The sequence below is a fragment of the Carassius gibelio genome, chromosome A12 (genome assembly GCF_023724105.1).
Source record: "Carassius gibelio isolate Cgi1373 ecotype wild population from Czech Republic chromosome A12, carGib1.2-hapl.c, whole genome shotgun sequence".
Classification (NCBI taxonomy): Eukaryota; Metazoa; Chordata; class Actinopteri; order Cypriniformes; family Cyprinidae; genus Carassius; species Carassius gibelio.
Window position 1 is genome coordinate 3,252,108 of NC_068382.1, and position 15,360 is coordinate 3,267,467.

General features: G+C 42.1%; 1 protein-coding gene across 1 annotated transcript in view; it reads right to left on the bottom strand.

Annotated features, from left to right (window-relative positions):
* si:ch211-217a12.1 (alanine aminotransferase 2) overlaps positions 1-15,360 on the bottom strand; it is a 34,118-nt gene that overhangs the window by 13,088 nt on the left and 5,670 nt on the right. The window contains exons 2-4 of the mRNA XM_052612173.1: positions 14,294-14,474; positions 10,826-10,915; positions 10,628-10,736 (exon numbers count right to left, since the gene is read on the bottom strand). Coding sequence (XP_052468133.1) covers positions 10,628-10,736; positions 10,826-10,915; positions 14,294-14,474 — 380 coding nt within the window. The remainder of the gene's footprint in view (positions 1-10,627; positions 10,737-10,825; positions 10,916-14,293; positions 14,475-15,360) is intronic.

Consider the following 15,360-nt stretch of genomic DNA (forward strand, 5'->3'; position numbering starts at 1 on the left):
ACTGAAGTGCAGAGGATGGATTCAATGATGGTGGAGTAGAACTGTTTCAGCAGCTCCTGTGGCAGGTTAAACTTCCTCAGCTGGCGGAGGAAGTACAACCTTTGTTGGGCCTTTTTCACAATGGAGTCAATGTGAATGTCCCACTTCAGGTCCTGAGAGATGGTGGTTCCCAGGAACCTGAATGACTCCACTGCAGTCACAGTGCTGTTCATGATGGTGAGTGGGGGGAGTGCAGGGGGGTTTCTCCTGAAGTCCACGATCATCTCCACTGTTTTGAGGGTGTTAAGCTCCAGGTTGTTGAGAGTGCACCAGACAGCCAGCTCTTTTACCTCCTGTCTGTAAGCAGACTCGTCACCGTCCTGAATGAGGCCGATGAGTGTGGTGTCGTCTGCAAACTTCAGGAGCTTGACAGAGGGGTCCTTAGATGTGCAATCGTTGGTGTACAGGGATAAGAGCAGTGGGGAGAGAACGCAGCCCTGGGGAGCTCCGGTGCTGATTGTACGGGTGCTGGATGTGTATTTTCCCAGCCTCACTAGCTGCTGCCTGTCTGTCAGGAAGTTGTTGATCCACTGACAGACGGAGGTGGGCACGGAGAGCTGATTTAGTTTGGGCAGGAGGAGGTTTGGGATGATCGTGTTGAAGGCCGAGCTGAAGTCCACAAACAGGATCCTCACATAAGTCCCCGGTCTGTCTAGGTGTTGCAGAACATAATGCAGTCCAATGTTTACTGCATCGTCCACAGACCTGTTTCCTCTGTAGGCAAACTGAAGAGGATCCAGCAAGGGCCCAGTGATGTCCTTCAGGTGGGCCAGCACCAGTTTTTCAAATGACTTCATGACTACAGACGTTAGAGCCACAGGCCTGTAGTCATTTAGTCCTGTAATTTTGGGTTTCTTAGGGATGGGGATAATGGTGGAACGTTTGAAGCATGAAGGGACTTCGCACAGCTCCAGCGATCTGTTGAAGATCTGTGTGAAGATGGGGGCCAGCTGGTCAGCACAGGATTTCAGACAGGCTGGTGTAACACAATCTGGGCCTGGTGCTTTTTTCCTTTTCTGCTTCCGGAAGACTTGGCGCACCGCATCCTCGCTGATCTGAATTGCAGGTGCCCCACCTGAGAGGGGGGATGCAGGAGGTGTGAATGGTGAGAGTGCTTGATTGGAGAGGTGTTCAGGATGGGTTGCAGGAGCTGTTAATGGTGTGAACGGTTGTTTGGAGAGGCATTTGGGGCTGGTTGCAGGAGTTGTGAAGGGTGTGAATGGTTGTGTGGGGAGGCGTTCAGGGCAGGTGATGGGTGTTCTTTCAAACCTGCAGTAAAACTCGTTCAGATCGTCTGCCAGTCGTTGATTCTCTACAGTGCTGGGGGGTGGTGTCTTGTAATTGGTGATCTTCTTTAGACTTTTCCACACTGATGCGGAGACGTTGGAAGTGAACTGAGTCCTTATTTTTTCAGAATAGTTCCTCTTTGCCACTTTGATCTCCTTTTCCAATGTGTATTTAGCCTGTTTATACAAGACATTGTCCCCCTTCACGTAAGCATCTTCTTTGGCCTGACGGAGCTGTCTGAGTTTTGCAGTGAACCACGGTTTGTCATTATTGTAAATTAGTTGAGTCTTTGTAGGAATACACATATCCTCACAGAAACTGATATATGAGGTTACGGTCTCTGTGAGTTCGTCCAGATCGGTGGTAGCAGCTTCAAAAACACTCCAATCAGTGAGGTCAAAACAAGATTGTAAATCCTGCTCTGCTTCATTAGTCCATCTTTTTACAGTCCTTGATACAGGTTTAGCTGATTTTAGTTTCTGCCTGTAGGACGATATAAGATGAACCAGAAGGTGATCAGAACGTCCCAAAGCTGCTCGTGGAACAGAGTGAAATGCATCCTTTATTGTGGTGTAACAGTGATCCAATATATTACTGTCTCTTGTGGGACAAGTAACATGCTGTCTGTATTTTGGCAGTTCACGGGACAGATTGGCTTTATTAAAGTCCCCGAGAATGATTAAAACAGAGTCCGGGTGTTGTTGTTCTGTCTCTGTAATCTGATCAGCAAGTTTCTGTAAAGCTGAGCTCGCATGCGCTTGCCGAGGGATGTAAACACTGACCAGAATGAACGAGTGAAACTCCCGCGGCGATTAGAACGGCTTGCAGTTAATGAAGAGTGTTTCGAGATTTGAGCAGCACGTCTTCTTTAACACAGTTACATCTGTACAACACCGTTCATTGATGTAAAAGCATGTCCCGCCGCCGCGCGATTTCCCAGTTGATTCTGATTCGCGATCCGCTCTAAACAGCTGAAAGTCTGGCAGATGGAGCGCGCTGTCCGGGATGGTGTCATTCAGCCAGGTTTCCGTGAAACACAGAGCAACAGAGTGTGTGAAATCCTTATTTGTCCGAGTAAGCAGAAGGAGTTCGTCCGTTTTGTTGGGTAGAGAGCGGAGATTTGCCAGATGGATGCTAGGCAACGGCATTGGAAATCCGCACTTCCTGAGTCTGACGAGCGCTCCCGCTCGCTTCCCCCGTCGGCGCATCCTGAAGCGCTTGATCAGCGCCGCCGCTCCTCCGATAACAACGTTCACTAAAACATCTGAATAATTGAAATCCGGAAAAACATCTTGTGGTGCATTCTGCCGAATGTTCAGCAGTTCTTCCCTGGTGAAACTGATGGCAGGAATATAACTAAAGACAGGACAAACTAACAAAAACACAAAAACATATGCAGAGCTCGTCACGGAGGCAGCCATCCTGTATCGGCGCCAGTCGTTAACCGGGTACACCAGTACACCGGGTTTCCTACCTTGAACTACTTTAGTGCTCAGGTCAGTGGTAGATTCACCCCATAAAAGTCTTTATGTATAGAATTAAGTCTTTCCAAGTCATGCTTAGGTAAGGTCTCTTGGACACACAAAACATCACAGGACTCCAATAGTTTATCCACCACAAAACAGCGTGATTTATCTGCATCCCTATGACCAACACACAGTCCTCTTAGCATTATATGACACTACATTGATCTTCATTTAGTTTAGTTTATCCTGAAGACCCACAAAGCTACTGCTCTCTTGTAAGCCTGCAGATGTTACGACAGGCACTTGGGCGATGTTCTTGCAAATCAGCCTTCTGATCCGAGGGCCGTGCTGCCAATGTCTACTCTAGAAGGCTCAGAATAACAGCGAACATAAATACCCGCCAGCCAAAGTTGTGGGTCATACATGTCAGCTATTTCATTACACTCACTGTACAGAGTATGTCAGCATCGATACTAGGGTAAAATCTAGTTGCAAACACACTCACACAGCTTAGTTTTGACCACTGGAATGTTACTCTCAGTACAGGTATCAATAGTACCTATTTTCGTCCACTGTTCCCGTTTCAAGCGAGCCTGCACAGCTGCATTATTGGACTGCCCAGTTACGCTCGATGGCCCACAGCACCTCTAGCACGTACTTCTGCAAAAGCCGCCATGATGGATGGGATTGTTTGAAGAAGAAAAGGTGAAGGCTACCATGAGTCCTGTGATGTGCCAACAGTGAAGCATCCTGAGACCATCCATGTGTCGGGTTGCTTTCCAACCAAAGGAATGGTCTCTCATAACTCTGTCCAAAAACACTGCCATGATTAAAGAATGGTATCAAAATGTCCTGCAAGAGCGACTTCTTTCAACTATCCATTAGCAAATTGGTGATGATCTGTGCATTTTACAGCATGATGGAGCACCATGTCACAAAGCAAGAGTGATAAAGAAGTGGCTAGAAGAGCATTACATTGAAATTTTGAAACTGTGGCCAGGCAACTCCCCAGATCTCAATCCCATAGAGAACACTGTGATCAGTCCTCAAAAGGTGAGTGGCCAGGCAGAAGCCCACGAATTGTGATCAACTCTGAGAACTACTAAGGCAAGAATGGATCGCCATCAGTCAGGAATTACCCCAGAAGCTAATATCCAGCATGCCAGAATGAACTACAGAGGTTATGAAGAACTATGAAGAAATGTCACCTTTATTTTGATATTTAACTGTGTTTCATGTTGCTGTCATGTGCTTTCCTTCCCTGTCATGTGATCCTGCTATTGGTTCCTATGTTCCCCTATCTTTTATGGTGGTAGCCATCCTGTGTGTTTGGGCTACTCACTGCTCTGTCCATGAATCTGCCCCAGAGGCCTCTCTTATCCATGAGTTTGTGCCTTTTCCTCCCGAGATGTTGGCTTCTGCTGCAGAATCTCCAGAGGTGGCAACAGTTTCTGCTGCAGAGCACCTCGTGGTGGTGGCATCTGCTTAAGCTCCTCTCAAGGTGAACTCTATGCTTATCCGCATGTGGCTGCAGAGGCCATTGTTAACCTGTCTATGCTCTCTGTTCCAGTCCTGCCTGATCTGCCGTGGTGGTTCCCTGCACCATCTGTGTTTTTGTCTGCTTTGGTGATCTCCTGCTCTGCCAGCTCTGCCCTGGCTTCCTTCTCCGCCGCCTCTGACCTAGTGGTCTTCTGCTCCATGTGGGCTCCCTGCTTTGCAAGCTGCGCCACTGCTTCATGGCCGAGGTCCTCCACTGCTCCATGGTCCAAGTACTCCAGTGCTTCATGCTCCAGGCCCACCTTTGCTCCACTGTCTAGACCTGCCCTTGCTCTGGAGTCCAGGTTCACCACTGCTCCATGGTCTGCCTCTGCTCCACGTCCCAGTTCCACCTTGGTCCCAAAGTTCTGATCCTCTGCCATGCTATGCAGTGTTTCCCATAAACTTGCACTCTATTTGTGGTGGCATATATATGCAAATTCATTCTCTGCCAGCAGGAGGCGCTTGTAGAGTGGGTGAGATCGAGGTTTCCCCGGTAATGGCTGCAGGCCCGGCGCCACGAGGGGGCAAAAGGGGGCAATGCCCCCTCAGATCTGACTTGTGCCCCCTCTGTTTCATTTTTGTATTCATGGTTAAAAATAAATGGTAAACCTTTTGAGTTAAATAATAATTTAACCTTATCCCCATGGGATTTAGAATGTTCAGTGTTGTGACTCGTGACATTACTGCCAGATTCAAATATCTTTCGCGTTGGTTGGCGCTGAGCCAGATACGGACGAGCTCAACGCTGTCATATATCACAACTATGTAGTGTTTTCAACCTCTTAATGTTTATTTTAGATTTCATACATTTAAATAGGCTACACGTAAGCACTGGTAAAAAAATAGGCTACATTTGGAGTCTGTGAAAGCAGCAAAAACAATCTATTCAAATGTAATTAGCCGGCGTGTGTTTTTAAAATCAGATAAACACAGTGGAAGTATGCTATCTATAAAGTTTACTCTATTGTTATAAAGATTTTAAAACGACCAAACACACTCACTTACACATATTTGAGAATCGGCATATAGGATAGTTGATGACATGGTAAGTAAGTTTGTGAATATTTCGAATAAAAAAGGAAAAACGAAATGAAGGATAGCCTACATCTGTTATACAGTTATTGTGGCTGCTGTGTTTCACGTGACAAATATGACGCGTTGCCATGGAAACATTAAGGGGGAACGTTCTAAAATAACTGTCGCCTTGAAAAATCTTACTCTCGGGAGTCAGTTAGAATATTTTAAACTTTAGTGTGAAAGGGTTAATTATTCATAATAAATGACGCTGGCTTGGCTGTGTGATTTCCTGATGTGGGTATTAAAGGTGCTGTAGGGAACTTTTGTAAAAAAATGTTTTACATATTTATTAAACCTGTCATTATGTCCTGACAGTAGAATATGAGACAGATAATCTGAAAAAAATCAAGCTCCTCTGGATCCTCCCAGTGGTCCTATTGCCATTTGCAGAAACTCCTTCGCTCCCGGTAAAAAATAACCAATCAGAGCTGCGGTCCGTAACTTTGTGTTCAAAATGTAGAAAAATTTATATAATAAGCGAGTACACCATGAATCCATTTTCCAAACCGTGTTTTTGGCTTGTCCTGAATCACTAGGGTGCACCTATAATAAGTGTTTATATTCGGACTATTTTAGATTGCTTCGGGGATACCGCGGCGGAGTAACCCAATACCTTTGTGATTCTTCATAGACATAAACAGAGAGAAGTAGTTCCGGCTACGATGTTCTTCTGCAAGACGCAAGCAGTTCTGTTTATTAACCGCTAGAGCGTCAAAAGTTCCCTACCGCAGCTTTAAATCACATGGAAAATACAGTTGTTTAAATTTAAAGCAAGGGGCGTGGTTTTATCCAACCCCGCGCCATTCGGTGTCCATCGAGCAAATATCTGAACATGTGATATTATCAGCAATTCAGTTTCAGCTAAAATGTGAATTATCATTAATATCATTAAAAATGGACATAAGAAAGTATATGCAGCGTATTTCAGACCACAAAAAGAACACTGAAAGTGTGATTGAGAGTACAGCTGATGAACATGACAGCCATCAAAGCATTTTGATGGTGTAATAAAGTTAAGCCCCCTTAACAATTTCACATGCCCCCTCAGTCATTTCATCCTGCAGCCGGGCCTGAATGGCTGTACACAAAACTGCGCTCTGCTCACAAATGCTGCTTTATCAGACATTGCATGCAAGATGAAATGAAAATGACATCCAAAATGATTCCTTCAGAAGTACAGTAATATAAAAAAAAAACACAATGGGTTTAAATTTTTAAATGTGCAGTACTCATGTTTATTAAAAAAAATCTAAGCATCTGGGCCATTAGGCCATCTGGAGCAGCCTTTACAGGGTGGGATATGTCACGCTGGTTTTTGGGTTTTGTTTCTTGTTACCATTTTCTTGTCTTGTATTTTAATTTTCAACCATGCTTCATGTTCCTGGCATGCGTTTTCCTACCCTGTCATATGATCCTGTTATTGGTTCCTTCTTCAATGTGTCATGCCGTGATTGGTTGTCTTATTCATGTGTCCGGTTTCTCACTGGATGAATTGTCTCATATGAGCTATATTTTTTGGTATGTGTAGCCCCTCATGTGCCAGTGTCTCTGGTTGAGTATTGTTTATGTAACCCCCTGTTAGTGAGTCTTGTTCATGTTTTTGCTTAGCCAAGCCTTGTTCATATTTTTGCCAAGCCAAGCTTTGTTCCTGTTTTTGCTCACTGTTGTATTTGTAATAAACTGCACATGGGTTCAGTGGACTAATCTTTATTGTTAGACCTTTTTCCAATTTTCTATGGTCCAATCAGTTTCATGTTCTTGACAGCTCTTCTGCATACTTCCTTTGAAACTAATGGTTATTTGAATTACTCTTGCCTTTGTATCAGCTCGAACCAGTCTGAACATTTTTCTCTGACCTCTGGCACCAAAAAGGCATTTTGCCCACAGAACTGCCACTCACTGGATATTTTCTCTCATTTAGGCTGCTCTCTGTAAACCCTAGATATAGTTTTGCATGAAAATCCCAGTATATCAACAGTTTCTGAAATACTTAGACCAGCACATCTGGCAACAACCAAAGTCACCTTTCTTCCCCATTCTGAAGCTTAGTTTGAACTCCATCAGATAATCTTGACCCTGTCTAAATGCCTAAATGGACTGAGTTGCTGCCATGTGATTAGCTGATTTGATATTTGTGTTAACAAGCAGTTAGACGGTTGCGACTAATAAAGTGGCCTGTGAGTGTATATATGGCTGTGTTTACACTTGGCATTAACATGCGATCACCATCATCAGATCAGGCAGAGCGGATCATCAATCAATCAAATCAAATTCCCACACAATATTTAAATAAGTCTGCAGAGAATGGCCCAGTGCAAAGTCAACCTGAAGTGGGTGGGTTTAAAAAGCATTTTCAGTCATGGGACATTTTACAAATCAAAGAGAAGTGTAGGGGCCGTTTCATAGTCAACGCATCTGTACACATACGCGTCCCCGAGGCTATGCATCGTTACGCTTCGGCCACCATTATGCGTCGGTGCGTAGCCAAATGTGTCGTCCTAGTTTTTGCTACGCGACACGCCGATGCACGCAATACATTGCAAGTATTGTACATTAATTCAAGTATATTGTGTTTACAGAAGAAGAAGAAGGTTTGAATACAATGGCGGGCGAAGAGGAAAAATGTCTCTCCTCCTCCAGGCTTCGCATGGGAAGCACCAGAGACACAAACTCCCCAATCTGATCTCTTTTTTGATTTAAATGCCACCGTCTATCTCTGCATTGCCTTTGTTGCCGCCGATGTAAAATCAGCAACAGAATACACTCCTCTTCAGTTGCCATTGTGATCTGAATATCATGCGACCCGACTCTACTAATATCACCCGACTCTACTACCCCTGGTGCGTGAGCGGTGTATTGCATACACGCATTGACCGTGACGCTTGCGTCCACTGTTTAGACTATGAAAGGGAGCGTGTCGCTCGCGTTGCTTGCTCGCTTTCTCACGTTGACTATGTAACGGCCCTAGGAGTCACATTAGCGCTACACATGGGTGTTCTCCATCTTTTTTGGATTACCCTCATGTTTCATGAATTAAAAAGTCTCCATCGTTCCTTAGACAGTGTAAGTGTGACAGATCACCCGACCAAAACAATAACCTCCATTTGTCTATCCTCCATTTTGTTTTCCGGATTTACTCAGTGTTTTCTTTTGTTCCCATTGTTTAAAAGATCTCCTCCTTCACCCCGAATTCCTTCCCCTTCTGCTGGAGCAGGGGGGCTGCTTGCTCGAGGGTCATACAAGATTATTTCTGGCTAAAGCCCTTCTCACCACCTACCCGGACGATGCGCTCAGCACGTTCTATGACAGCAGCTTCAACACCGCATCCAGAGTGCCCAGAGCCCAGCCCATCATCTACCAGATGCACATGCCCAAGCCCACCACTGACAGAGATCCGGAGCCTGCCGACGAGGCATCCCTGCATAGAGCAACAGAGCTGAGGATCGCAGCGGAGCGGGAGGCAGTGAATTCAGTCAAGGTGTGTGAGCCAGCAACAATGTCTGCTATGAGGGAGAAAGCCAAGGATAGTGTGAGAGAGGATTTCTGTACTCTGCACCGCAGCATAGGGTGAGCAGAATATGACATTGCGAAAGTGCCAAAATGAAGGGAAGAGGGCTCCAGCCCCCAAATCCAGTCAAAAGCACCCTCCAGTGCTCAATCCTGTTCTGATGTTCAACCTAGAGAGGGCTACTGATCCGGTGAGTAGCCCCGAATGCCTGGAGGCTCACAATTGCCCACCCTCGCACCTGCTCCTGCCGCCTCCACCACTGTTGTCTGGCAGCCCCTCTGCTTGCCCTCAGGCCACCACCTATGTGGTGCGAGCTCTGCAGGACTGCCACTCTCCAGCGTTGCCGTGGCTGGAGTCTCCCTTGACTTCACCTCCAGCCTCCGAGGCCTGTTGACCCTTCGGCTCCACCTCGGATTCTAGATCCCTCGTCTCCACCGTGGCCCGGCAGTCCACACGCTCCGCCAGGCTCCCTCATCCCTATAGCTACACCTTGGTCTGGCGTCGACCATCCTGCGCCTCGGGACTCCACTCCTTTGGCTTAGCCTCATACCTCCATCCCTCAAGCTCCGTCAGGCTCCTTCATCCCCTCTGCTCCACCTCAGTCCTCTGTCACTCTGGCTCCACCATGGCCTCCCGGATCCTAGTCTCTGTCTGCCAGCCCCCTCCCGGGTGTCCGTCCTCTTCCGTAACCGCCTCCCAAGTTCCCACCCAGGCCTCCCTCTGTTGTTGTTATGGTGCAAGAATGCACTTTCCAGGAGGGGGCATAATGTCAGGATCATGGACTGTCTGTGTCATTTTTTGCCCCTGTTTCGGTTCCCTTATATGGTCAGGTTCCTGTGTTCTGTTTAGTCCTGGTACATTCGGTTTGTGTTTGTCAGGTCTACTTTGTCCGTACATGTGTCATTCCTCGCTCCTGTGTTGGATTACCCTCAGTGACGGAAGACTAATGAATGTAAATTTAAGACTTTCAAGTTTGTATTTCTACCTTTTTGTGCTTTACTGAGGTGTGGGGAGTTCACTTTTAAATCACTCCATTAATCCTGCCATTATTCAAACTATGTCAGATATTATTTTAGACCATCACCAACCGACTTTATTGCTAAAGTACTCTAAACTAGCTGTTTTCAATTCCAGTCCTCACAACCCCCTTGCTCTGAACATTTTGTATGTCTATCTTTGTTAACAGACCTGATTCAGATAATCAGCTCATTAGAAGTGAGCTCAGTGCATGAACTATGTTCCGACTAACATGGTTCCTACATAGTGTTCATTGCTCACTATTCCCTGAGCAGGGGAAATCTTTTGAAGTTTATATACTGTGATGTACACTTCGCAGGGCACTTACATTTGAATACAACAAACGTCTGAAGAGATAAGAGAGACATGTGCAGAGCAAGAGGTCTCGAGGACTGTAACTGAGACCTGCTGCTCTAGACCCTTCACACCAAACACAAATATTTACCTATATTTAGACTATCCTGCACTAGTAAAATTTTGAATAGAAGCTATGGATTCCTACGTGAGCATTTTGGCAGAGTGGAAAATTAGACAAAAAACAATAACCAATAATTTGCATTGTCCTTGTGACATCAGTCAAAAAGGTGAATCAAAGACTGAACAAGATTTCAGCAACAGTTAAGTAGTTGCTCATTTTGATTTCATGTATGCTTGAACTATCTAATTCAATCTAACTTAAAAGTTTTTCCTGTACCGAGACTTCCTCCACCACATGCTTGCAGAATGCGGCGAGCTCTACTTTTGGCATCTTCTGGAAATTTGCTGTCTTCAAGAAGATCTGGATAAGAGCACAAAGCCAAGACCTGACAAAACAAATTGAGCAAATGTACAGTATGTACAAAAACTACTGTTTAAAATTTAGCATGACATGCAAAATATCTTGTAAACACACCTGTCTAAAGAAGGTGATGGGTTTCTGGCCCATAGCATGGCAGTCGCCGATGTTTGCTTTAATGACCTCTGTGAATGGCTTTTTTATTCCCTACATTGACGGAGAAATTAATGAGAAAGTAAGAAACATAGGATAACAAAGATAATTAAAGTAAGAAAGAAATAGGAAAAAGAACATAAATTTACAACTGGGCTTTTTAAATAATTAGAGAATTTTCATCCAACGATTCCTTAAAATAGATCATTATATTTTTTCACCAATTTCTGTAAATAAGTAAATTAGACAAGACAAATTTGCTTAAAAGGAGGGTTGCAAAAATTAGTAAACCCTTGATTAAATTCAACAAACGTGTAATCTTGTTGTATGTATTATGTTTTCCATAACTTTAAGTACTGTATACTGCTCTGATCATTTAGGATAAAAGTTCAAGTTCACTGCAAATTGTCACATCTCCAAGAGGTCAACCTCTTTGTGTACCCTGAGGTTTCATGGAGGGGGTTGCTCAAATTGTCTCCTCAAAATTCCCTCAAAGGTGCTCAACTGTGAGTCAGGTAGATGCGAAAATTTGCATTGAACTTGTACACTTCAACACCTTAAGTGTTTACCACCTGTAAACCGCAAATGTCTGGACCGTTCCACAGGTGCATGTGAAATAATTCTATATGGTTTAAACCCTTTCCAATAAAGATCTGTAAAGCTTATTTGGATTTTATAAAAACCATATCTTTAAAATACAGTATTTTAAAAAGGGACAGTATCAATAACAATATCATAAACGGATATTAAAATATGGTGAAGGTTTTGTGCCTCAGTACTGATAAAAGGCTAGAAATGATCCTGGCTGCAACTGACTGCAACACTCTCCTCATACTGCAGTTGATGGCACTGTTGTTAATTGGGGAAGAGTTTTGAAGTACTTCCACTTTTGGATACACAATATTTTAGAAACATTTATATTTACCCTAACAAGATTAGACAATTCTGCATTGATCTAAATATTCTTATTTTATTTAAATTATAATCACATAGTTTAACCATATATTATGATGTGTTTAAAGCTGCGGTAGGGAACTTTTGACGCTCTAGCGGTTAATAAACAGAACTGCTTGTGTCTTGCGGAAGAACATCGTAGCCGGAACTACTTCTCTCTGTTTATGTCTATGAAGAATCACAAAGGTACTGGTTACTCCGCCGCGGTACCCCCGAAGCAATCTAAAATAGTCAGAATATAAACACTTATTATAGGTGCACCCTTGTGATTCAGGACAAGCTAAAAACACGGTTTGGAAAATAGATTCATGGTGTACTCGCTTATTATATACATTTTTCTACATTTTGAACACAAACAAAGTTACGGACCACAGCTCTGATTGGTTGATTTCTTACCGGGAGCGGTCAGTAACTGCAAATGGCAATAGGACCACTGGGAGGAGCCAGAGGAGCTTGATTTTTTTTTCACAGATTATCTGTCTCATATTCTACTGTCAGGACATAATGACAGGTTTAACAAATATGTAAAAAAATATATATTTACAAAAGTTACCTACTGCAGCTTTAAAGGCATTATGAATGTTCCTCTTATTTTTCATAAACAATAGTACTATAATATGAATTTACTATTAAGTGCAGGTAAGTTCAGCTTTGCAATGTTTAATAATCACTCAAGATGTGTTAAAAAATAACTAAAATATGTAAGAAGCAGGAGGTGTCATGTACAGGAAATATGCTTGCAGCAGATAACAGATCATCATCTCTGAGAAACTGTCTTACAGTGGACAGCCAACTAAAACAAACTGTACAGAGCATTTGCTTTCTAGAACACTGGAGGAACATCACGCAAACCTTTCTAAGCAACATAATGAAACAAGATAATACAATTTTGAAAGTGAACAACAACTTATAGGTACAACACTAATACTTTCATAACCACTTGATGTGTTCAATTTTTTTTTAAATAAAAGTTACATTTAAATGCTCTAATTATATAATATAATAATAAATCACAAAATATAACTTTTACTAGATAGAACTATTAAAGAAAAAAAGAGTATTTAATAAAATTACATAATAATAATTTGAATATACTTCCCATGCTTTTGCGAATTTCATACCTTTGTGTTTCAAAGTTCCAAAGAAGTGAAATTGTATTTCTTTGCTGATTATTTGAAAATAATTGAAAAAAAAAAAAAAAAAAGACAAGAAGCATTTATAGAGAAAAAGAGCAAGAAGTGTTTCTTGATAAAACAGATCTCAGACCTGTAACTTTACCCTGTGTGACAATTTCCTATTTCTATCCCTAACATGACAAGATCAGGCACACTAGGGTGATAAGGCTGTAAGCATTAACAAAACAAGCTAACACTGTATATAAAATGCAGATAGAGACATTTTTACTAATGAAACGAAGACAATGAACACATAACAAATACATGGATGATCTGTAAAGTAGTAATGTAAAAAGTAAATGCACGGTTTAGTTGTCACCAGGGCACAGTAAGCTACATATCAAAATCAGTGGCAATACCACCATCATACCACCACAGTATCTAACTTTGTTAAAGCTTGATTGTGTTGAGATCACAGGTAAGACTCGGGTAGGCAGCTCACCAAGTTTTAAGACACAGCCATCATCACTTTAGTGTTATCTAGCTCATTTCTATCAGACTGTTGTCTGTGTTATGCAGATTTGGTAGTCACTGTTGTTATGATGTATGCATTAGGTGACATTGAGATGAACGTTAAAGATAATTGAGTTTCATTTGTCAAAATGTGTAATACACAACAGAGCTCATAGCATGAAATGGGCTACTCTAATCCACAATGCAATGCACTCAGCCTTGCATTACCAGTATGAAAACTGAACTAGATGTAGTATCTCTTTCTTGACTTATTTTCGGTGTCTGAAACTTAAGGTGACCTCTGCCAGGTCAGTCAGTGACTTCACACACACAAGACTTTTGAGGCACCACAATGTCTGATAATCTTAAAACAAAACGAAAGTTGTATTTAGAGACATCCAATCATATTTTTGGATAGGCAAATGCACATATTTCTTTCAAAGCTCTTACAGGATTTTACACAAACACTGGATTCACATGCTTATAGTTAACACTAATCCAAAGTTGGTTTAAATAATAATAATTATTTATATTTCTGTAATCATAACTATGTAAACTATATCTGCCACATGCAGATTAGGCTATACGGAAACCATATATAAGATATATGAACGGCTTACCGATGTATGCCATTATAACGTTTGCAGATCATTGGTTTGCATACTGTTTTGAATAGAAACAGAAAGCTGTAGTATGCAGTAGCCTATACTAGTATTTAATCAGAAAGCCCGTCGACTTTTAAAGTCAACTTTTAAAAAAAGTTAATAAATCAATAAATAATTTGCGATCTGATGTTTCTGATCGCCTATACGATTTTAATGAGTTTATGAGTAGATGAACTGACACTCACCATCTTGAGTTCTCTTTCGATCTGAACTGCCCTCTGGACGATGGGACCTCGTACAGCGTATTCCACGCGTTTAACGTTCGGGTTCATCGTGTCCATCCTCAGCACCCTCTCACGGTATTCACCGCCGTTTTCAGTCATTGTATCTCCGTGTATTCCTTTTCTGATAATTGCTTGTGTAAACCTGGAGATAACAGAACAAACGTGCACTGCTCAAATAAGACGTCAGTAATCAAGAACGTCACGCATGCACATCCTTTGTTTCCCTCTTCTTCTACTTTCTTAAAGGAGACAAATTGACAGGTGATCAATTGATTGATTCTATATTAGCTCATAGAACCTGTGGAAAAGTTATAAAATCTTGCACACAGATAAAGTTTGGTGCAGGGCTCAAATCACTAGGTGGAGTTGGCATGGGTGGGGGGTGGGGGTGTGGCTGTGTGCATCATACCTTTTTTTTTCTTTTCTTTTTTTTTCTTCATATATATATATATATATATATATATATATATATATATATATATATATATATATATATATATATATATAATTCCATTTTCATTATGGCTGCACAACAAATATAAATAAATATGTCTTATTAATGCGATAGCGTTATCGCGAAGGCTACCATTACCGTTAACAGAGTCCATAGACGCTGAAGAAGGACGCAAAGATCGAGGACGTGCGAAGAAATCTCAAATATTAAATTGGGGATGATATTTATATGAATGTATCTGAATATTCATCAGAAAAGTTTAGATGGCATTTTTTCATCTTACCTCCGTATAATGCTCATGGTGCCATGGTCTTTAGAAGCACTTTGTTTACAGTGGTAACTAAGGAAACACTATATTGCCAACACTGTTCCCTAAATGCCACCTGCTGTCAGAGTTTTTGTCAGCTGTTTTTGTTTCGTCCTGATTTTTTAAGTAGCATAATTTTACAAAGCTAAAAGTAAGACCATTCTCATTATTCTGAAATAAACAAATAAAATAAATTGATAAAAATAAAATACATTTTGCTTCAAATGCAGAGGTGGGTAGAGTACCCAAAAACTTTACTCAAGTAAA